This window comes from Theropithecus gelada, chromosome 1 (genome assembly GCF_003255815.1).
Source record: "Theropithecus gelada isolate Dixy chromosome 1, Tgel_1.0, whole genome shotgun sequence".
In the NCBI taxonomy this organism is placed as follows: domain Eukaryota; kingdom Metazoa; phylum Chordata; class Mammalia; order Primates; family Cercopithecidae; genus Theropithecus; species Theropithecus gelada.
The window spans coordinates 44,830,124-44,853,836 of NC_037668.1; the positions used below are offsets into that span (position 1 = coordinate 44,830,124).

General features: G+C 47.7%; 1 protein-coding gene across 1 annotated transcript in view; it reads left to right on the forward strand.

The window, feature by feature from the left end:
* Positions 1 to 23,713, forward strand: part of PADI4 (peptidyl arginine deiminase 4) — a 55,640-nt gene that overhangs the window by 14,766 nt on the left and 17,161 nt on the right. The window contains exons 2-9 of the mRNA XM_025394024.1: positions 6,787 to 6,967; positions 10,430 to 10,496; positions 12,644 to 12,711; positions 14,501 to 14,618; positions 16,146 to 16,271; positions 18,412 to 18,590; positions 18,744 to 18,847; positions 22,490 to 22,601. Coding sequence (XP_025249809.1) covers positions 6,787 to 6,967; positions 10,430 to 10,496; positions 12,644 to 12,711; positions 14,501 to 14,618; positions 16,146 to 16,271; positions 18,412 to 18,590; positions 18,744 to 18,847; positions 22,490 to 22,601 — 955 coding nt within the window. The remainder of the gene's footprint in view (positions 1 to 6,786; positions 6,968 to 10,429; positions 10,497 to 12,643; positions 12,712 to 14,500; positions 14,619 to 16,145; positions 16,272 to 18,411; positions 18,591 to 18,743; positions 18,848 to 22,489; positions 22,602 to 23,713) is intronic.

The following is a 23,713-nucleotide window of genomic DNA, read 5'->3' on the forward strand; positions in this document are numbered from 1 at the left end:
TCGCGCTGTGTCACCCAGGCTGGAGTGCAGTGGCGCGATCTCGGCTCACTGCAAGCTCCGCCTCCCAGGTTCACGCCATTCTCCTGCCTCAGCCTCCGAGTAGCTGGGACTACAGGCGCCCGCCACCACGCTCGGCTAGTTTTTTGTATTTTTAGTAGAGACGGGGTTTCACCATGTTAGCCAGGATGGTCTCGATCTCCTGACCTCGTGATCCACCTGCCTCGGCCTCCCAAAGTGCTGGGATTACAGGCTTGAGCCACCGCGCCTGGCCATCTTTTTTAATTTTTAAATTGATTTTAATTTTTAAAAAAATAGATACAGGGTCTCACTATGTTGTCCCGGCTGGTCTTGAACTCCTGGCTCAAGTGATCTTCCCACCTTGGCCTCCCAAAGCACTGGGATTACAGGCGTGAGCCACCGCACCTGGCCTATTTATTTACATCTAGTTTAATTTTTTGATCTTTTCCTTCATGTTTACTGGTTTTGTGTCTTGTTTCAGAGAAAGCATAAATATGTTATCCTGTATCTTCTTTTAGAGATTCAAAGTTCTGACTTTCACATTTAAGTCTTTATCTGCCTCCTGCTGGTTTTTGTGTGTGGTGTGAGGCTGGGATCAATTTATTTTTCCAATTTAGCATTTTCTATATGAATGAGCAATTGCTCCAGCAACATTTATGGTATAGTCTCTACTACCTCCAGCCATCTGCAAGCCTATTTCTGTCATAGATCAAGTCCTATCTCCTTTAAGTTTTGTCCTTCCTTTGTCTTGGCCTGAGCTGTTAAAACCCCATCTTAAGTTCCATGGCTTTATAGGAAGTCTTATACCTGGTTGAGAAAGTGCCTCACTTTTTACTACTTTTCTTTACAAGTACCTTGACCAACTTAGTTCCTGGATTTCTCATGTAGATTTAAAAATCAACTGATCAAGTTCCATGAGAAACCCTAAAATTCCACTGAATATATAAATCCACTGGAGAGAATTCATACCTTTATGGCAATAAGCCTTCTTAACCATATACATAGTATTTCTATTTATTTGGATCTTCTCTAATGGCTTTCAATAAAGTTTGAATATTTTCTTCATAAAAATCTTATACATGTTTTGCTAGATTTATCTTAGGTACTTTACAGTATTTTTTCCTTTTGTAAATTATATCTGTTTTTTAAAAATTGTTTTCTTCTTGAAGAAATGGTTTGCTAGAAAAAAAGAAAAATATTTGTTTCCTATTTATTGCTGATGTATAGAAATGTAATTTATTTTTTCCTCTTTATTAGTCACCTTATTAAACTTTTGTCTTTTTATTTATTTTTAATTTTAAAAAAAGTTTAATTCACTCTTCTGGGGTTTGCAGACAACTGTATTTTCTGTCAATATTGGAAGTTTTTTTCTTACTTTTCACTCTTTATATCTTTTATTTTATGTCTTTTTTTCTCTTGCTGCAGTGGTTAGAATCATCCACACAAGGTCAAAAAGATGTGAGGGTGGGTATCCTTACCACGTTCCTGATTATTTATTTATTTATTTATTTATTAAAAACAGAGTCTCACTCTGTTACCCAGGCTGGAGTGCAATGGCACAATCTTGGCTCACTGCAACCTGTGCCTCTCGGGTTCAAATGATTGTCATGCCTCAGCCTCTCCAGTAGCTGAGATTACAGACATGCACTACCCAGTTAATTTTTGTATTTTTAGTACAGACAGGGTTTCACCATGTTGGCCAGGCTGGTCTCCAACTCCTGACCTCATGTGATCTGCCCACCTCAGCTTCCCAAAGTTCTAGGATTACAGGCATGAGCCACTGCGCCCAGCCCCATGTTTCTGACTTTAAAGGGAAGGTTTTCATATTTTCCCTGTTAAACAGGATGTTTTCATGGGTCTTTTGTTAACGTTTTATCAACTATCTGCAGGAAAAAAAAAAATCTGCTTTGTCTTCAGTAATTTGCTTTCCTAATATTTTTTTCTCTCGATCAGTGTTGACAGAGATTTGTCAGTTTTATTGGTCTATTCTAAGAACCAACTTTTGACTTTATTGATTTGTTTTATTATTTCACAGATTTCTTCCAACTTTATTTTATTTTGGGAGATTACATTACACTTTTTTTTTCTATTAATTTTCAGCATTTACTTTCTTTTTTTAAAATATAAACATTTAAGGCATAAAGTATCACTTTTACATCTCCCCAAAAGTTTTGAAAATGGTATTTTAGTTATTGCTCAGTCCTAAGTATTATTATTTAATTTCCACTTTTAATTGTCCTTTGACTTGTGAGTTATTGAGATGTCTGGTTTTAAATTTCCAAATGTATGGGGCTTTTAAAAACATACTTTGTGCTAGTGACTTCTAATTAGTTACCTAATGATCAAAGAATATGCTATTATCCATATATTACCTATCCTTTAATGTTTGTTGAAACTTACTTTGTGGTCAATCACATAGTCGCTTTTTTAAATGACCCATGACCCATGTGTGCTGTGCTTGGGAAAATGTATATTTGCTAGTTGTGGGATACACAATTCTATGTATATCCACTAAATCAAGTATGTTAGCAAAATCTGTATCATTACTAAATTTTTATCTGCTTAATCTATTGTTAATTGAGAAAGAAGAGTTGAAATCTTCAACTCTGATGGTGGTTTTGTCAACTTCTTTTCCCTATCAATTATTTCTATTAATGTTTGCTTTATATGTTTTTTTTTTTTTGTTTTTGTTTTTTTTTTTTTTTTGAGACACAGTCTCACCCTGTCACCCAGGCTGGGGTACAGTGGTGCAGTATCAGCTCACTGCAACCTCTGCCTCCCAGGCTCAACTGATCTTCCCATCTCTGCCTCCTGAGTAGCTGGGACTACAGGTGCATGCCACAATGCCTTGCTAATTCTTTTGTATTTTTTGTAGAGATGGGGTTTTACCATATTGCTCAGGCTGGTCTTTAACTCCTGGGCTCAGGCAATCCGCCCACCTTGGCCTCCCAACGTGTTGGTATTACAAGCATGAGCCACCACGCCCAGCCTTGCTTTACATATGTTGAGGCTGTTATTAGATACATACAAGTTTAGAATATCTTCTAGGTAAGTTAAATTGTATATCATTAGGTTGTAATCCTCTCTATTGATAACAATCTGTTTTGTCTAATAATTTATTCTTTTGATATTAATATATCCATCCCAGCTCTCTTTGGGTTAGCATTTGCTAAAAATTTTCAACTTTTCTGGGTCTTTATATTTTAGATGCGTTTCTTGTAAAGAGTATATTACTGGATTTTGTTTATTTAATGAAAACTCTCTTTTAACTGGCAATACTAATCCTGTTACACTTATTTTTATTATTTACTTTTTTTTTTCTTTTTGAGACGAAGTCTCGCTTTGTCACCCAGGCTGGAGTAGAGTGGTGTGATCTCAGCTTACTGCAACCTCTGCCTCTCAGATTCAAGCAATTCTCCTGGCTCACCCTCCCAAGTGGCTGAGATTACAGGCACGTACCACCATGCCCAGTTAATTTTTGTATTTTTTTTTTTAGTAGAGACCGGGTTTCACCATGTTGGCCAGGCTGGTCTCAAACTCCTAACTTCAAGTGATCCTCTTGCCTCAGCCTCCCAAAGTGCTGGGATTACAGGAGATTATTTACATATTTGAATTTGTTCTTACTAATCTTTTATTTCTATTTGTCCAATTTCTCCCTATGTGGACTTTTACTCTTTCCTTGCTTTTTTGGAATAGAGTTCTCCTATTCATGTTCTTATTATTGCATTTTTCCCATGTGTAGAAATTTATAAATGCTATTTCTATTCTTTTGGTGAATACCTTTTGTTTTTATTTTTTATTTTTTATTTTTTTTGAGACAGAGTCTCACCTATGGCCCAGGCTGGAGGGCAGTGGCATAATCTCTGCTCACTGCAAGCTCCGCCTCCTGGGTTCACACCATTCTCTTGCCTCAGCCTCCCGAGTAGCTGGGACTACAGGCGCCCACCAGCACACCGGCTAAGTTTTTGTATTTTTAGTAGAGATGGGGTTTCATCGTCTTAGCCAGGATGGTCTCGATCTCCTGACCTCGTGATCCGCCTGCCTCGGCCTCCCAAAGTGCTGGGATTACAGGCATGAGCCACAGTGATTGGCCTATTTTTTTTTTAAGACAGGTTCTCACTCTGTTGCCCAGGATGGAGTGCAGATGTTGTGGAGTGCAGAATCATGGCTCACTGCATCCTTGACCTCCTGGACTCAAGTGATCCTCCTTCCTCAGCATTTTGAGTATCCATGACTACAGGCACAAGCCACCATGCCCGCTAATTGTTTTATTTTTTGTAGAGACAGGATCTCCCTATGTTGCCCAGGCTGGTCTCAAACTCCTGGGTGCAAACGATCCTCCTGCCTTGGCCTCCCAAAGAGCTGAGATTATAGTCATGAGCCACCATGCTCGGCCAAATACTTTTAAAAGTATAGACCAGGCACATAAAAGTTTAGGCCAGGCACAGTGGCTCATGCCTGTAATCCCAGCACTTTGGAAGACTGAGGCAGAAGGATCGCTTGAGGTCAGGAGTTTGAGACCAGCCTGGGTAACATAGCAAGACTCTGTCTCTACAAAAAAACTTTGAAAAGTAGCTGGGTGTGGTGGCATTCACCTGTAGTCCCTGCCACTTGGGAGGCTGAGACAGGAGGACCACTTGAGCATAGGAGGTCAAAGCTGCAGTGAGCTGTGATCACGTCACTGTACTCTACCCTGGGTGACAGAGGGAGACCCTGTCTTGAAGAAAAAATAAATAAATAAGTTTTAAAAATCTAGAGTTAAACAATATCTTAATTCCCCTTTTAATCAGAGATCTCAAAATACTTCACCTCTCTCATCCTCCTGCCAAATTATATTCTGCCTTTTTTATCCCACAGTTTTTATGACTTTTTTGTATACAATGTTGGTTTAGATTTACTAAAATATTTATCATTTTATTTGTTCACCATTCTTTCTTGCACTTCAGACCGTTCTTATGACATCAGATACCTCCTTCCTAAACTATGCCTTTAGAAATCGCCTTGGTGAAAGTCGGATTTTAAAATATCCGTTTTTGTTCATCCGAAAATATCTTTATTAAGATATTTTTTGGACGAGTGCACAATTCTAGGTTAACAGTTACAATTGACCCTTGAATAACATTGCGGATAGGACCGCTGACCCCCAATGGAGTTGAAAATCTGTGTATAACTTTGACTCTCCAAAGATTAACTACTAATAGACTACTGTTGGCGGGAGGTTTACCAGTAACATAAACAGTTGATTGACAGATATTTTGTATGTTACATGTATTATACACTGTGGTCTTACCGCAAAGTAAGCGAAAGAAAAGAAAATCATAAGGAAGAGAAAAGAGATTTACTGTTCATTAAGTAGAAGTGGATCATCATAAGGGTCTTCAGCCTCGTCTTCATGTTGAGTAAGCTGAGGAGGAAGAGGGGTTGGTCTTGCTGTCTCTGGGGTGGCAGAGGAGGAAGGAAATCAGAGTAGAAGTGGACCCACACAGTTCAAACCTGTGCTGTTCAAGGGTGAACTATTTCCCAAAATACTATAAAGAGATGACACAACTGTTTTTTGGATGTCACTGTTGTTGACAAGTCTGCTTCCAATCGAATTATCTCCTCCTAGATAATCTGACTTTCCTTTCTGAATGCCTTTAAGATCCTCTCTTTGTCTTTGATATTCTTCACTTTGACTACTGTGTATGTGCATGTGCGTGTGTTTATGTGCATGTGGAGAAGGCTAATCCTTGGAGATCTACCTTATTTCTCATGAGCTCAGCAATGCTTTAAAACATATATTTTATCCATGATCCTGCTGTTTCTTAAGAGGAAGGTCCTTCAGAGTACCTGGTCTGCCACAATTCCAGAAGCAGAAGTCTATGATGCTTTGTACATGCACAATCCTGTGTATGCACAGTGGCGTGGTGGAAACCTCTGGGTGCACACACCCCTCCATGCCTACATCCGTGTGTGGGAGCCGCTAGTGTGCACATCCCTCTGCTAGTTTTCTAGCTGAAATGCAAATCCTTCAGGTCAGGGGATTCACTTTCTGTCGCTCTCATTCCCTCCTGACAACCTTACAGTACTTACTCCCCACGGTCAGGGTAAGCACTGACTGCTGTCTGGTTTTTGTACCTATTGGGAAAAGGAGTGTTAGGGTTCTCCAGAGGGACAGAATAATACGGTGTGTGTGCGTGTGTGTGTGTGTGTGTGTGTGTGTGTGTGTGTGTGTTTATTAGGGAGAACTGGTTCATACGATCACAAGGCAAAGTCCCATAATCTGCAACTGGGGAAGAGAGAAGCTGGCAGTGGCTCAGTCTGAATTTGAAAGCCTCAAACCAAGGAAGCTGACAATGCAGCCTTCAGTCTGTGGCCAAAGGCCCGAGAGCCCCTGGCAAGCCACTGGTGTAAGTCCCAGAGTCCAAAGGCCAATGAACCTGGAGTCTAGTGTCTAAGGGCAGGAGGAGCGGGAGGAAGCATCCAGCACGGGAGAAAGAAGGCAGCCGGAAGCCCCAGCGAGAAAGGGGATACCACATCTTCCACCTGCTTTTGTTGTAGCCATGCTGGCACTGAGGGTGGGTCTTCTTCTCCTGGTCCACTGATTCAAATGCCAACCTCCTCTGGCAACACCCTCACAGATATACCCAGAAACAATACTTTGCGCCCTTCAGTCCAATCAAGTGGACACCTAACATTAACCATCACAAGGAGAAATGCTGGGAGAGCCATGGCCAGCCCAGCCCCTCCTCACCGCATCCTCTGCTTCCCCATCTGTCTTATCCACAGCTCTGCCCCTGAAGACTGCACGTCCTTCAGCGTCAACGCCTCTCCAGGGGTGGGCGTGGTTATTGCCCACAGCCCTCCAGCCAAGAAGAAGTCCACAGGTTCCTCCACATGGCCCCTGGACCCTGGGGTAGAGGTGACCCTGACGATGAAAGCAGCCAGTGGTAGCACAGGTGACCAGAAGGTGAGTGTCATAGCTGTGGGGTGGCAGTGTGGATGGACTTCAGCAGGGCAGCCACTCGCCCTCTGTCCTGCTGTAATCCACAGCACCAACCTGGCAGAGCCTCTTTCCGAGCCTCTTTCCCTGGGGAAAAGCTCATGCTGGCTTCTTCCAGCCATAGTGTCCCCGAGGACAATAATATACGGCTGCCGGGGGTTCATGGAGGTCAGGGTTTAGATTAAACTCTATTCAGCAAATCTTTAGTCAGTACCTAGCACGTGCCAGACACTGTTAGACACTGCCAGGCACTGGGAATCCAGAAATGAATAAGACAGCTGAGGGTGCAGCCCTCATGGGCTCATATAACCTGTGAGTGGTGGTGTCAGAGAATCTACTAGTAAACAAACAATTGCAAATGATGCCGAGTTCTATGGAGGCCACAGACAGGTAGCCCCATGGAACGCTGGTCCATGCTCCTGAATCGGTTTCCTGTGTCTGGTATAGAAAATCACCATGGTGGCCGGGCACAGTGGCTCATACCTGCAATCCCAGCACTTTGGGAGGCCGAGGCGGGTGGATCACCTGAGGTCAGGAGTTTGAGACCAGCCTGGCCAACATGGTGAAACCCCATCTCTATTAAAAATACAAAAATTAGCTGAGCATAGTGGCGAGTGCCTGTAATCCCAGCTACTTAGGAGGCTGAGGCAGGAGAATCGCTTGAACCCGGGAGGGGGAGGTTGCAGTGAGCCAAGATTGCACCACTGCACTCCAGCCTGGGTGACAGAGCGAAACTCCATCTCAAAAAAAAAAAAGAAAGAAAGAAAGAAAATCACCATGGTTTGCGTAAAACAACAGAAATGTATCCTGTCACTGTTCTGGGGTTCAGAAGTCTGAGATCCAGGTGCCAGCAGGGCCAGATTTTCCTGGAGGCTCCAGGAGAGAGTAATGATTTGCCTCTTCCAGCTCCCGGGGGCCGTCTGACTTGTGGCTCCATCACTCCAGTCTGCTTCCATGGTCACACTGCCTCTGCCCCTTCTCTGTGGAATCCCCCTCTGCCTCTCTCATAAGGGCACTTGCCATGGGATTTAGGGCCCAACTGGATAGTCCAGGGTGATCGCCTCATCTCAAGATCCTTTTTTTTTTTTAAATTGAGACAGAGTCTTGCTGTGTTGCCCAGGCTGGAGTGCAGTGGTGCAATCTCGGCTCACTGCAACCTCCACCTCCTGGGTTCAAACGATTCTCCTGCCTCAGCCTCCCAAATAGCTGGGATTACAGGCACCCGCCACCACACCCGGCTAATTTTTGGTTTTTTTTTTAGTAGTGACGGGGTTTCGCCATGTTGGTCAGGCTGGTCTCAAACTCCTGACCTCAAGTGATCCGCTCACCTTGGCCTCCCAAAGTGCTGGGATTATAGGCATGAGCCACCACGTCTGGTCTCAAGATCCTTAACTTACATCTGCAAGATTTTTTTTCCAAATGAAATCACATCCACAAGTTCCAGGGATTAGGATGTGGATGTATCTTTTGGGGGGACCACCATTCCACCTACCACACCCCCTTTGCCTGTAGATGGGCTCAACAGGACCCTCTGGGGTTCCCACAAATCTCTGGGTCAACAGCCACTTGTTCCCAGCAGAGCCAGCCAAGCAGGCTTCTCCTTGGGGGAACACAGAGCTTGACTATCCAGGCAGGCTGGGGAGGGGGTGGTCAGGGAAGGCTTCCTGAAAGAAGCAGCAAGCTGAAGGATGACACTAACTACCCACCTAAGAGCAGGAGAGAGGAGAGAGCTTGACGCAGAGGGTCAGCCTGTGTGCACTCTCTGGATGAGAAAAGGGTGAGACACGTGTTGGGGAAACTGAGGAAGTTCTGTATGGCAAGAAAGGAAGACAGAGAGGGCGGTGAGGGAGTCAGTTTGAAGAGTTTGGTATCAGGGACCTCATTTTTTGTGAACAACAGGAAGCCAACAAAAAGTTTTCAGCCAGCGGATAGCAAGACAGCATTTGTAATTTAGAAAGATCCCAGCCGGGCGCAGTGGCTCACACCTGTAATCCCAGCACTTTGGGAGGCCAAGGCGGGTGGATCATGAGGTCAGGAGATCGAGACTATCCTGGCTAACGTGGTGAAACCCCGTCTCTACTAAAAATACAAAAAAATTAGCCAGGCGTGGTGGCAGGCGCCTGTAGTCCCAGCTACTCAGGAGACTGAGGCAGGAGAATGGCGTGAACCCGGGAGGCGGAGCTTGCAATGAGCAGAGATTGCACCACTGCACTCCAGCCCAGGCGACAGAGCAAGACTCCATCTCGAGAGAAAGAAAGAGAGAAAGAAAGAGAGAAAGAGAGAAAGGAAAGAAAGGAAGGAAGAAAGGAAGAAAGGAAGGAAGGAAGGAAGGAAGGAAGGAAGGAAGGAAGGAAGGAAGGAAGGAAGGAAGGAAGGAAGGAAGAGAAAGAAAGAGAAAGAGAGAAAGAAAGAAAGGAAGGAAGGAAGGAAGGAAGAGAGGGAGAGAGGGGGAGAGAGAGAGAGAGAGAGAAAGAGACAGAAAGAGAGAGAGAGAGAAAGAGAGAGAGAAAGAGAGAGAAAGAGAAGAAAGAAAGACAGACGAAAGAAAGAAAGAAAGAAAGAAAGAAAGAAAGAAAGAAAGAAAGAAAGAAAGAAAGAAAGAAAGAAAGATAGAAAGATAGATCCCACTGACTGTGGCCTAGCAAGTAGACAGGAACTAGGGAGTGAATGGGAAGCAGGGAGACCAGACAGAAGGCTGACACCATGGTCCAGGCAGAGGCAGTGATGGCCGTGGCATTTTCCTGGATTTTCACTGTCTACAGGGCAGGTCTGAACACCTCAGTGTGTCCCCTCAGGAGCTCCTCTTCCTCTGGTGGCAGCTCTTTGGCTCTGCTTTGGGAAACTCCCCACCACCATTTTGCTTGGATGTGTCAACCCAGACGCTCCACCCTCTTCTGGCCAATCGGAAGTGTTCTCCTAGAATTTCTGAACCTTGGGCACAGGGGATTGGTGTTTTCTCATTTCTTCCTGAAGAGACCTCCACCCACTCAAAGCTCCTGCCCCCGAGATACCCCAGGACCCGGCCTTTCCACGGTCTGGTTCTTCAGGTCTTTCCTTGATCCCTTCTGCTTGCCAGAGTCAGTTCTGTGGCTTATGATTAGCTCTCTCCTTCTAGTGCCTCTTCTGCCCCTTCTCCAGCTGCTGGGCTCCTACTACCTTTCCAAGATCTACCTCAAAGCGTACTCCTTCACAAACCACCCTGCCAGGCAGAGTGTCTCCATTGCTGGGCCCCCATAGGATGCTCTTCTGTAGCACCAGTCATTCAAGCTTTTTGCTTTCCCTACATTCCCATCGGATGGGGCCACTCCTTACAGGCTATGGCCCATCTTTGTCTCCCCAGTGCCCTATCCTGAGCTGGCACATAGCAGGGGTCCAGTGGGTGTTTGTTGAATGACTAAGAGAAGTCATTAGTGATCTGCTCTCCCATAGGTTCAGATTTCATACCATGGACCCAAGACTCCACCAGTCAAAGCTCTACTCTATCTCACCGGGGTGGGTAAGTGACAACCAGGATCCTAGAGTGCTGTCTCATCTCCTACCCACCTCCTAATCCCTGCAGGATGTCTCTGTAGGAGAAACTATACCTGGAGCTTATTTTACACTGAGCAGAGGAAAAGCATGGTTTCCAGCCAGTCAGACATCTGGGAGTTCAGAAATATTCCATCCCTAGTCAGTGAACCACAAAGAACTACAATGTGGGAGTGGTGGTGTGGGGAACTTTAATTACATCTTAACATTTTACTTTTCAAGTTAGGAAGTAGGTACATGGATTTTTCAATATATGCATCTCCATTCCTTTTTTTTTGAGACAGAGTCTTACTCTGTCACCCAGGTTGGAGTGCAGTGGTGCAATCTCGGCTCACTACAACTTGTGCCTCCTGGGTTCAAGCGATCCTCCCGCCTCAACGTCCCTAGCAGCTGGGACTACAGGTGCACACCACCACGCCCGACTAATTTTTTTATTTTTAGTAGTAACGGGGTTTCACCATGTTGGCCAGGCTGGTCTCAAACTCCTGACCTCGGGTGATCCGTCCTCCTTGCTCTCCCAAAGTGCTGAGATTACAGGCGTGAACCACTGAGCCCAGCCCTCTATTCCTTTTTATACCTCAAATATCTGTAACAAAAAGTGGATGATGACACTGTCTTATACAATAATCTAGACAGTGTTCCTCAAATTCCATTATTTATATCTCATTTTCACCATTTCTGCCATATCAGTGATCCACCTATACATATATTTATGTAATGTTCCTCTTTGAGTAAAATCCATTCTTTAACTTGACCTCATTTTGAACAATAATATCATAATTAGTATCATTATGTGTATTAAATATATAAGTAGCAGCCAGACATGGTGGCTCACAGCTGCAATCCCAGCACTTTGGAAGGTGGAGACAGGAGGATCGCTTGAGCCCAGGAGTTTGAGACCAGCCTGGGCAACATAGTGAGATCCTGTCTCTACAAAAGATTTTAGAAAATTAGTTGAGCATGGTGGCATATGCCTGTAGTACCAGCTACCCAAGAGGCTGATGTGTGAGGATTGCTTGAGCCCAGAAGGTCAAGACTGCAGTGAGCCATGATTGTGCCACTGCACTCCAGCCTGGGTGACAAGAGTGAGACCCAGTTTCAAAAACTAAAAAATATATATATACACACACACATATATGTATAATATGTAGCATATAGAATCTTCAGGTTTCATTTCATTAATGCATTTCATTCATTAATACATATTTAAATAATACTAATACAGCACTTAATTGCCAGGCATTGTGCTAAGACTTTACATTTAATCCTTACAGCAGTCCAGCGAAATTGGTATTATTACTATCCCATTTTACAGATGAGGAAACTGAGGCACAGAGTTAAACAGACTTGTCCAAGGTCACCCAATTAGTTAGTAAAGGTGTCGGGAAGTCCAGACCACAAAAGGACAATGCTTCCCTGGCCCTAAGACATGGCTAGGAATATGTTTAGAAGGTCATCTGGGTCAGTCTCACGTGGGACAAGGGTCACCATATCATGCTGTGGGGCACACAGATCTATTTTATTGGAATGACCTTGCGGTCATATATTCGGATGAAGGAGGAAGGATTTACAAACAAATGTTTGCTTTCTCAGCCAAGCCATTTGGACAGAGTGGGGGCATGTTCAGGGTTGCAATTTGTCCCCAGATAGAGTTACAACACATGTCATGAAGAGCCGGTGGGGCTGGTGTCACCACTGGGTCCCCCACCCCAAGGTCACTGAGGGCTGGGGCCACAGTCTTTTGAGAGCCTGGCAGGGTGTGCCTGCAGAGGCTTCACATGGAACCTCTCTTTGCGGTGGCTGGGAATTCCTTCCAAAATCCCTGGGGGTGTCCAGACGCGCAGGGTCTGGTGGACATCACAGTTGTGGCCCCGCTGAAGGGGAACAGGTATGGTCAGAGGCCCCAACTCTGCTGTCCGAACTGTAGCCAGACTTCCTGGGGGCCATGGGGGAAGGATGCCTTGAACCTGTGTCTCCTCTGAAGGACAGGAAGAGGGGCTCCCACTATGGGTGCACACAGTCCCCTGGGGAAAGGACCTGCCCATTTGGGGCCAGGCTGGGTGCCCCAACCCCGGACCCTCACCAACCCTCTCCTCTTACTTGGTGGAATTTCAGAAATCTCCCTGTGCGCAGACATCACCCGCACCGGCAAAGTGAAGCCAACCAGAGCTGTGGAAGACAAGGTACCGCTCACCCAAACGCTCCTTTCCTAGTTCTGCTGGAGTCTCCCCGGGCGCCCCCTTGTGGTGATGGGGTAAATGCTGGTCTGTCTCACGCATCCCATGTTAACTGTTAAAAAAAAAAAGTGTGGGGGGGGGGGGGCGGAGAAAATTAGCATCGCCATTAATATTTTGGTTTATGTATTTCCCATCTATTTTACAAAATCAGATTTTCACCAATCGTGGGTTCAGAAAATGTGTTATCCTACAAACTAGAAACGCTACTGAGTCACCCAGTTAATACACAGCAGAGAGGAAATTCGTGGGCAAGGCTCTGGCTCAAAAACTCCCTATTCCATGTTCTATGACTGATGGGAGAGATTTCTGCAGAGCTGCCTACATGGGGCAATAACAGAGAAAGGAAGAAATGGCAGGGGGAGAGGCGGGAAGGAGCCAGGTGGGGAGATGGAGGGTGTGTTGTGGAAAGACAAGATGGTGGTATGTGCAGAAGGGACACGTGAACGCTGTCTTAAACCAGAGTCTTCAGGTAAACCTGAAACCCCAGCGCTGCCTGCACCATTTTATGCTGGTGTGCACTGGGGGCTGTGACCTGTAAAAAGAGGAAGATCCTTTGTGGGGTCAGCAAGAGTGGGAAGAAAAATTACAACTCTAGCAGTAGAACCTATCCCTGTATCCATCCCGAAACGCAGTCATTTCCTGCGGGCAAACGCTCTCCCGCGAAGAGAAGCGCTATCGCTATTAGATCCCTATAGGGTGGGGCTGCTTAATGGGCTTTAATCTTTGGACAGATATTAACTGACTTCTAAGAATAGTACCACACTTTGCTGAATGAGTAATTAAGAGTTCACATAATAGTAACTATTTAGATTAGAATCTTGACATACATATTTAGCTGCATTTGGTTTGTCAAGCTCAACATTTTATTTATTTATTTATTTATTTTTGAAATGGAGTCACGCTCTGTCTCCCAGGCTGGAGTGCAGTGGCACCATCTCGGTTCACTGCAACTTCCGCCTCCCGGGTTCAAGCGATTCTCCTACCTCAGCCTCCCGAGTAGCTGAGATTATAGTTGTGTGCCTCCACGCCCAGCTAATTTTCATATTTTTAGTAGAGACAGGGTTTCGCCATGTTGGCCAGGCTGGTCTTGAACTCCTGACCTCAGGTGATCTGCCTGCCTCGGCCTCCCAAAGTGCTGGGATTACAGGTGTGAGCCACCCCGCCTGGCTAACATGTCTTGAAAGCTATTAAAATCCATGTGACTGTCCTTTTTTTAAATGGATGAATTGTGTTTTGGGTGAATTTAGTTGTGACTTTTGCAGTAAAAGACAAAAATCCACTCTTGAGATCAAAGAATCAATTGATATGGGAGCAAGATGTGTAAACGGCACTGGGCTAAAGAGGTGATGGGGGCCGGGCGTGGTGGCTCACGCCCGTAATCCCAGCACTTTGGGAGGCTGAGGCGGGCGGATCATGAGGTCAAGAGATTGAGACCATCCTGGCCAACATGGTGAAACCCTGTCTCTACTAAAAATACAAAAATTAGCCGGGCTCGGTGGCACGTGCGTATAGTCCCGGCTACTCAGGAGGCTGAGGCAAGAGAATCGCTTGAACCCGGGAGGTGAAGGTTGCAGTGAGCTGAGATCACACCACTGCACTCCAGCTTGGTGAGGGAGAAAGACAAAAAAAAAAAAAAAAAAAAAAAAAGAGGTGATGGGAAGTTGCTATGCCTCTTGCAAGAGTTGGAGGGCTCTACGCTAGTTTCTAAGCATGACTCTTCTCTGCTGGTGTCCAGAGGACCTGGACCTGGGGCCCTTGTGGACAGGGTGCCATCCTGCTGGTGAACTGTGACAGAGACAATCCTGAATCTTCTGCCATGGACTGCGAGGATGACGAAGTGCTTGACAGCAAAGGTAAAGAGCATTTGCTAGCTAACGGGAAGGGCTTTTTACAAAGCCCTTTTGCCCACGTGGCCTGAACCTGGTGATGGCCCTCTGAAATAAGGGTTATTGAAAGCATGTTCTTGTTGGCACATCCGTTTTATAGGTGAAGCAATGGGCAAAGGCCCTTGCGGGGGGCAAGTGACCTCTCCAAGCTCACACAGCAGTCAGGAAAGAGCTGAGGCCAGTGCTGCCTCCTGATGCCTCCTACGGGCCCCAGTTTCCATGCCTCACCCCGCTGCCCAACCTAAACCCTCTTAGGTCAAACCTAGAGCCTGAAATCATTCGAAAGGAAAGCTTCTCATTCCCAGACTCACATCAGAGCAGCCCCTGAGACCTCTGCCATAGGCCGGGCACCACTCTGAGCGCTTTGGAATGATTAACTCATCTGATCTTCCCACACAAAGCTTTATAGACGGGAAAACCAAGGCACTGGGGAACTTAAGCAATTTGCCCAAGGTCACAGCACTGATATGTAGCAGACTCGGGGTTTGAACACCAGACGTCCCAACTCCGGAGCGGGTTTAGGGGCATGAGGATGGTGGGGGATGCAGGACCTCTGCAGGCAAACCTCCGGGCTGCTGAGGGTGGATCTGGGGTTGAAGGGAGGATACATTATCCACCTGCGCTAGAGGAAGGTGCTGAGGGGCTCGGGCTGGCAGGCCTTCCTGGGGAGCTCTTAGAATAACATAGAAGTGGATATATTTTCAAGTTGCATATAGTTGGCCTGGCCCGATGCCAGGGGACAGTCTCTGTACAGTACCTGGCGTGCAGTAATAATCACAACAGCTACCCTTTGTGGGCACTCCTGGGGTGCCAGGAGCTGGTATAAGCACTGTGTATCACCTCACTTTATCTTCACGACAGCTCTGTGCTGGGTACAACTCTTGACCCTGTCTTAGTGATGAGGAAACAGGCAGAGAGAGCTGAAATCACTTTCCTATGCCCAGACAGATCCCAGATTCAAACCAAATTGACCCCAAAGCCTTTAAGCCCTTGGCTATCAGTCAGTCCCCTCGGAAGGCATCTCTTGACTCTCCCCACCCTCTACCCCTTCTTGGCTATTGTTCAAGTTGGTTTACAAACTTCACTTCTCGCTCAGGACCAGCACAGAAACCTTTCACTCGTTCATTGCACAAATCTCAGCTGAGCTCCTCCCATGTGCTGGTCCTTGTTCTAGGGAGTTCTCGGCTTTCTAGGTTCAAGATTCAGGGAACATTGCAAGGAACAAAATATTAATAAATGTGGTCCCCGCTTTGCTGAGGTTACATCCTCAGCTCATTCTAGTGGGAGGAGACCAAAACCTTAATGAGTTCTCATTCCAAAATGAAAACCATCATTAAAATACTCAAAATAGCATAAAGAAAAGAAAACCAGGCAACATGGTAAAGGGAGGTCTCAGGGGAGCGGTGGGGTGCGAGGCTCCTCCAGGAGGTGGCTATGGGAAACCAGCAGTGGTCTCAGGGGCCTGTGACTCCGGCAATGCCCTTCTCATCCCAGACCTGAAGGACATGTCCCTGATGACCCTGAGCACGAAGACCCCCCAGGACTTCTTCACTAAGCATACGCTGGTGCTCCACGTGGCCAGGTCTGAGATGGACAAAGTGAGGGTGTTTCAGGCCACACGTAAGTCATCCCCATCTGTGTTCCCTCCCTGCCCTGGCCAATGGGGCACACTTCTGTCACACAGCTGTGTGGCAGGTAAATCCTGAGCACCTACTATGTGCCGAGTTCTAAGAACAGCAGACACAGCAGTAGGCAAGACAGACAACATCTCATCTATTACCTTCTAGATGGAGGACACAGACAAAATGACTCGTTATTGCTCCCTGCTTCTCTCTCTCTCTCTCTCTCACACACACACACACACACACACACACACACACACACCCCACTCCTGGTTAGAGACTTTGAGTGCAAGCTGATGGCATGTGGCATGTGATCATTTGTTCTGCAACATCCTGCTAATCAGAGACATCAGGAACTTCTCAGCGGCCCACGAGCACCTGGAACTACGTAGGTGTTAGGCTTGGTCCTAGGCATGAGGCACAGAGCCATGACTGTGACCAAGTCCCTGCCTTCACGTTGCTTTCATCTTAGTGGCTGGGAGAACTATAGGTAAAATAATTACATAAAACACCTAGTGTGTCCAACGCTGTGACATGCTATGTAGAAGAATGCGGCAGGGAAGGAGACATGGAGTGAGGAGTGGAAGTGGGGGTGTGTGGAGAGAGGGTGGCCAGGGAAGGTGTCCCCCATGAGGTGCCATTTGAGCAGACGGAGGTACGGGAACAGCCAGGCAGACACCTAGGGGAAGGGCGTTCCAGGCAGAGGGAACGGCAAGTGCGTGGACCCTGCCTGAGGTGAGATGGTGCCTGTGGTTTGGAGGCATGCAGGGAGGCCAGTGTAGCTAGAGTGGAATGTGCAAGGGTTAAAGTGGTGGATGAGGGTGGAAGAGACAGGGCAGAGGGGACGGGTGAGGTCAGGTAGGCATCTATTGACTTTGGCTTCTGGATGGAAGGAGATGGAGAAGGCCATGGGAGGGGTTTTTCTGCAGGGCCTGACAATCATTCTGATCTAGATCATTCTGCCTAGTCTATTCCATACTTTTTTTTTTTTTTTTTTTTTTTTTATGAGAGTCTCACCCTGTTGCCCAGGCTGGAGTGCAGTGGTGCTATCTCGGCTCACTGCAGCCTCCACCTCCTGGGTTCCAGTGATTCTCCTGCCTCAGCTTCCCCAGTAGCTGAGGTTACAAGCATGTGCCACCACATCCAGCTAATTTTTGTATTTTTAGTAGAGACAGGATTTCACCAGGCTGGCCAGACTGGTCTTGAACTCCTGACCTCAAATGATCCACTTGCCTCAGCCTCCCCAAGCACTAGGATTATAGGCACCACACCCAGCCTCTGTTTCTTTTTTCTTTTCTTTTCTTTTTTTTTTTTGAAACAGAGTCTGTCTCTGTCGCCAGGCTGGAATGCAGTGGCGCAATCTCGACTCACTGCAACCTCCACCTCCCAGGTTCAAGCCATTCTCCCGCCTCAGCCTCCCAAGTAGCTGGGATTACAGGCTTGCGTCACCACGCCCAGCTAATTTTTGTATTTTTAGTAGAGATAGGGTTTCACCATGTTGGCCAGGCTGGTCTCGATCTCCTGACCTTGTGATCCTCCTGCCTCAGCCTCCCAAAGTACTGGGATTACAGGCATGAACCACCGCACCCAGCCTGTGTCATTCTTAAAGTGATTAAACTGACATTGATTTGCTGACAGGTCGACTTATTGCCTCCACCCAGGCATCACTTTCTCCAGGAAGTCCTCAGGGATTTCCTCTATCACAGCTGTCTGCTATTTTTATGATCTCTGCTCCTCCCTACTCACCCGTAAGAACTGTGCGCTCTCTGGGGGTAAGGATAGGAGGACAGTGACTCTGTCTCCCTGGTCCCCTGCTGTGTCCCTGTCCCCCGCTGACATCTGGCTAGAGCAGATGCTCAGGAATTAGTGAAGGAATGGTGTATACTGGACTTCCTATAAAGTTTGGAATGGCTCAGGCACCCCTGACACACCCTTCCGGGACTTCAGCCAGGGAGCAGTGTCCCAGCTGAGACTTTGGTCCTTTTCTCCTAAGGGGACTGACCAGATTTGGCTGCAAGGGGTTCTCTAATGGTGGCACGTGGTGACCCTGGGAAAGGCTTCTGGGGAGCACTGGGGAGAGGAGGAAAGGTCTTCAGAAGTGGGGACGCAGACCCGAGTCTCCCCTGCCTCTCTCCTAGGGGGCAGACTGTCCTCCAGGTGCAGGGTAGTCCTGGGTCCCAAGCAGCCCTCTCACTACCTGATGGTCCCAGGCGGAAGGCACAACATGGACTTCTACGTGGAGGCCCTCGCTTTCCCGGACACCAACTTCCCAGGGCTCATTACCCTCACCGTCTCCATGTTGGACACGTCCAAACTGGTAGGCCGAGAAGGCAGCCCTGCATCGGGGGCCTGACCTTCCAGGCAGTGGCGTGGCTGGGGAAGGGGGACTCCAAACAACTACCAGAAGTGGTAGGTGCTGGGCCCTGGTGGCGGTGACAGCCCCTGCCTCCCCACCCCCCACCCCCTGCAGGAGCTCCCCGAGGCTGTGGTGTTCCAAGACAGCGTGGTCTTCCGCGTGGCGCCCTGGATCATGACCCCTAACACCCAGCCCCCGCAGGAGGTGTACGTGTGCAGGTGAGAGGCCCGGGGGTGCTGGGGTGGGCCCAGACACCTCGGGAGGAGCCCTGGGCCAGCAACAAAGAGCCCGAGTTCCATCCGCAGCACTCACTGTGTGATGGAAAAGCAGTCACCCCTCCTTGCCCACTGAGAGCTTTGCCGCTTCTTGGGGGCTCTAAAAAGGCGGGGAGGTTCCTTACTGTTGTTGTCATTGCCTTAGTCCTGCCTTGATGCAGCTGAGGCTACGTTAGCTCCCAGGGGCATGTAAAGTGTGGCCCATGGACCTTGTGCACCAGAAACTCCTGGGAACTCTTTTAAAGTGAGCCTTTCTGGACTAGGCACAGTGGCTCATGCCTGTAACCCCAGCAATTTGGAAGGCCAAGGCAGGTGGATCACTTGAGGTCAGAAGTTTGAGACCAGCCTAGCCAACATAGTGAAACCCTGTCTCTACTAAAAAATACAACTGGTCGGGCGTGGTGGCACATGCCTGTAATCCCAGCTACTCAGGAGGCCAAGGCACGAGAATTGCTTGAACGCTGGAGGCGGAGGTTGCAGTGAGCTGAAATTGCGCCACTGCACTCCAGCCTGGGCAACAGAGTGAGACTCCATCTCAAAAATGAAATAACCAGCCTGGCCAACATGGTGAAACCTTGTCTCTACTAAAAATACAAAAAATTAGCCGGGTGTGGTGGTGGGCGGGCACCTGTAATCCCAGCTACTCGGGAGGCTGAGGCAGGAGAATCTCTTGAACCCAGGAGGCTGACATTGCGGTGAGCCAAGATCACATCATTGCACTCTAGCCTGGGTAACAGAGCAAGACTCTGTCTTGAGAAAAATAAAGATAATAAAAATAAAAAATTAAATTAAATTAAATTAAAATTAAATAAAACGCACCTTTCTGGCTGCCTGTGAGCTGCTGGGTCTTATCCCTGGGGAAGGGCCAATCTGCGTTTTGGGGAGGTCCAGGCAATCTTCCTGCAGTCTGAGAGCTCCTGACAAGTGTGCTGGGGTCTCAGGAGACCCTCTCCTCCCTCTTCTGATTGCTTCAGGGGCAGAAGAGTAAGAGGGTAACCTGGTGGATAGGACGCAGGCCGGAATCCATTGAGGACTGTATTCCAGTCCCAGCACTGTTCCAGGTGGTGTGACCTTGAACAGTGAACTCATATTCTGTCTTCTCCCGGATTGATATGGTTTGACTCTGTGTCCCCACCCAAATCTCATCTTGAATTATACTCCCATAATTCCCACATGTTCTGGGAGGGACCTGGTGGGAGATAATTTGAATCATGGAGGTGGTTCCACCCATACTGTTCTCATGGTAGTAAATAAGTCTCATGAGATCTGATGGTTTTCTCAGGGGTTTCCGCTTTTGCATCTTCCTCATTTTCTCTTGCCGCCGCCATGTAAAAAGTGCCTTTCGCCTCCCGCCATGGTGTCTCTAGCCACGTGGGAGTGTAAGTCCAATTAAACCTCTTTTCCTTCCTAGTCTCAGGTATGTTTTTATCAGCAGTGTGAAAATGGACTAATACAGTAAATTGCTACCAGTAGAGGGGGGCCTTGCTGAAAAGATACCCAAAATGTGGAAGCAACTTTGGAACTGGGTAACAGACAGAGGTTGGAACAGTTTGGAGGGCTCAGAAGAAGACAGGAAATTGTGGGAAAGTTTGGAACTTTCTAGAGACTTGTTGAATGGCTTTGACAGAAATACTGATAATGATATGAACAATGAAATCCAGACTGAGATGGTCTCAGATGGAGATGAGGATCCTGTTGGGAACTGGAGCAAAGGTGACTCTTGTTATGTTTTGCAAAGAGACTGGTGGCATTTTGTCCCTGCCCTAGAGATTTGTGAAACTTTGAACTTGAGAGAGATGATTTAGGGTATCTGACAGAAGAAATTTCTAAGCAGCAAGTCATTCAAGATGTGACTTGGGTGCTGTTAAAGGCATCCAGTTTTAAAAGGGAAGCAGAGCATAAAAGTTCAGAAAAGTTGCAGCCTGACAATGCAATAGAAAAGAAAATCTCATTTTCTGAGGATAAATTCAAGCCAACTGCAGACATTTGCATAAGTAACAAGGAGCTTAATGTTAAGCCCCAAGGCAATGGGGAAAATGTCTCCAGGGCATGTCAGAGGTCTTCACAGCAGCCCCTCCCATCACAGGCCCAGAGGCCTAGGAGAAAATGGTTTTGTGGGCCAGGCCCAGGGTCCACATGCTATGTGCAGCCTAGGGACTTGGTGCTCTGCATCCCAGCTGCTCTAGCCATGATGAAAGGGGCCAACATAGAGCTCAGGCCCTGGCTTCAGACGGTACAAGCCCCAAGCCTTGGCAGCTTCCACATGGTGTTGAGCCTGCAAGTGCACAGAAGTCAAGAACTGGGGTTTGGAACCTCTGCCTTGATTTCCGAAGATGTGTGGAAATGCCTGGATGCCCTGGCAGAAGTTTGCTGCAGGGGTGGGGTTCTCATGGGGAACCTCTGCTATGGCAATGCAGAAGGGAAATGTTGGGTTGGAGTCCCCACACAGAGTCCCTGCTGGGATACCACGTAATGGAGCTGTGAGAAGAGGGCCACTGTCCTCGAGACCCCAGAAGGGTAGATCTACTGACAGCTTGCACCATGTGGCTGGAAAAGTCACAGACACTCAACACTAGCCTGTGAAACCAGCCTCCCAGGAGGGAGGCTATACCCTGTAAAGCCACAGGGGTGGAGCTGTCCAAGACCATGAGAACCCACCTCTTGTGTCAGCATGACCTGGATGTGAGACCTGGAGTCAAAGATCATTTTAGAGCTTTAAAATTTGACTGCCCTGTTGGATTTTGGACTTGCATTGGCCCTGTAATCCCCTTGTTTTGACCAATTTCTCCCAGTTGGAATGGCTGTATTTACCCAACACCTGTACCCGCATTGTATCTAGGAAGTAACTAGCTTGCTTTTGATTTTATAGCTCGTAGGAGGAAGAGACTTGCTCTGTCTCAGATGAGACTTTGGATTGTGAACTTTTGGGTTAATGCTGAAATGAGTTAAGACTTTGGGGGACTGTTGGGAAGGCATGATTGGTTTTGAAATGTGAGGACATGATATTTGGAGGGGGCAGGGGCAGGATGATATGGTTTGGTTCTGTGTCCCCACCCAAATCTCATCTTGAAATGTACTCCCATAATTCCCACATGTTGTGGGAGGGACCCAGTGGGAGATAATTTGAATCCTGGAGGCGGTTTCTCCCATACTGTTCTCATGATAGTGAATAAGTCTCATGAGATCTGATGGTTTTATCAGGGGTTTCTGCTTTTGCTTCTTCCTCATTTTCTCTTGCCACCACCATGTAAGAAGTGCCTTTCACTTCCTGCCATGGCCTCCCCAGCCATGTGGAACTGTAAGTCTAATTAAACCTCTTTTTCTTCCCAGTCTCAAGTATGTCTTTATCAGCAGCGTGAAAATGGACTAATACATGGGTGGAAGGGGTACCCACTAGTTCCTGCCTCATAGCTTGTTAGATGGATTCTATGAGCTCATGCCTGCTAAGAACAGATAGACCGGACGTGCCAGGAGCCTCTGTTCAGACCACAGGTGACCCCTGAGCACCTGTGTGTCCCTCCCCATCCTTCCAGGCCGAGCTTCAAAATCCAGAGCACTAAGGAGCTGTTTTTCTGCTCTCTCTAGTATTTTTGAAAATGAGGACTTCCTGAAGTCAGTGACTGCTCTGGCCATGCAAGCCAGGTGTAAGCTGACCATCTGCCCCGAGGAGGAGAACATGGATGACCAGTGGATGCAGGTATGTGCCCTGTGGGGCAGGCAGGGCGAATGTCCCTGAGGGCCAAGAGACACTTGGGGTACCCAGGCTCCTGGGGTTCAGCCTGGTGCCTCACTGGCCACCCTTCCTTAGATGGACAGGGAGGTAGGAACCTGAGAGGTCTTGGGTCGGGAGGCTGGAGCAAGTGATTTTTCTGACGTTTGCTGTGGGCCACTGCAGGCCACTGCGGTCACCAAGATGAAAGCCACCTTCCTGCTTGAAAACACTAGGGTGGCCTCGGGAAGTGACTTGAAGCTCAGGAGATTGATGCTCAACCAGCAGCTCCTCAAGTGGTCCTCCCTCCAGGCTGTCCATCTTGGGCTCAGCTACCAAACCAGGTCACTGTTAAGCCCCAAGGCAATGGGGAAAATGTCTCCAGGCATGTCAGAGGTCTTCACGGCAACCCCTCACATCACAAGCCCAGAGGCCTAGGAGAAAATGGTTTCGTGGGCCAGGCCCAGGGTCCCCATGCTACGGGCAGCCTAGGGACTTGGTGCTCTGCATCCCAGCTGCTCCAGCCGTGGCTAAAAGGGGCCGATGTAGAGCTCAGGCCGTGGCTTCAGAGGAAGCGCTCTAGCACTTTCCATGGCTCCCATCTCCTCCTGCTCAGTCTGTTTCCAGGGCCCTCTCAGCCTGCCTGGCTCCCTCCCCTGAGGCCAGCCTGCCACTGTGCCTGGAAACACCCAATTACCATTCTCTGTTTCCGTGCCACTCCCCCATCATGCCAGGAGTACCCCAAGGACTGAGACTAGGCTTCATCCAGTCCAGCACCCCAATGCCTGGCACTGGGCAGTGCCAGTGGGCATTTGGTGGGCGGCACTGACCCTCCCCAGCACTGCCTTCCTTTGCTTTGGGACCCTGCCCTTCCATGCCGCACCCCTGTGGTGCTGTCTCTTGGACCCACCTCTCCATTCCCATCACCCATCTCCAATTCATACCCGTGAATCCCAGCATGAATTCCTCGTCCATAAATTTCCCCCATCACCCCCAGCAGGAATTCAACCCTCTTTCTTTTCACCCCCACACAACATCCTCTCTTCCTTTCTTGCCACTCCATCTTTTTTTTTTTTTTTTTTTTTTTTTTTTTTTTTTTT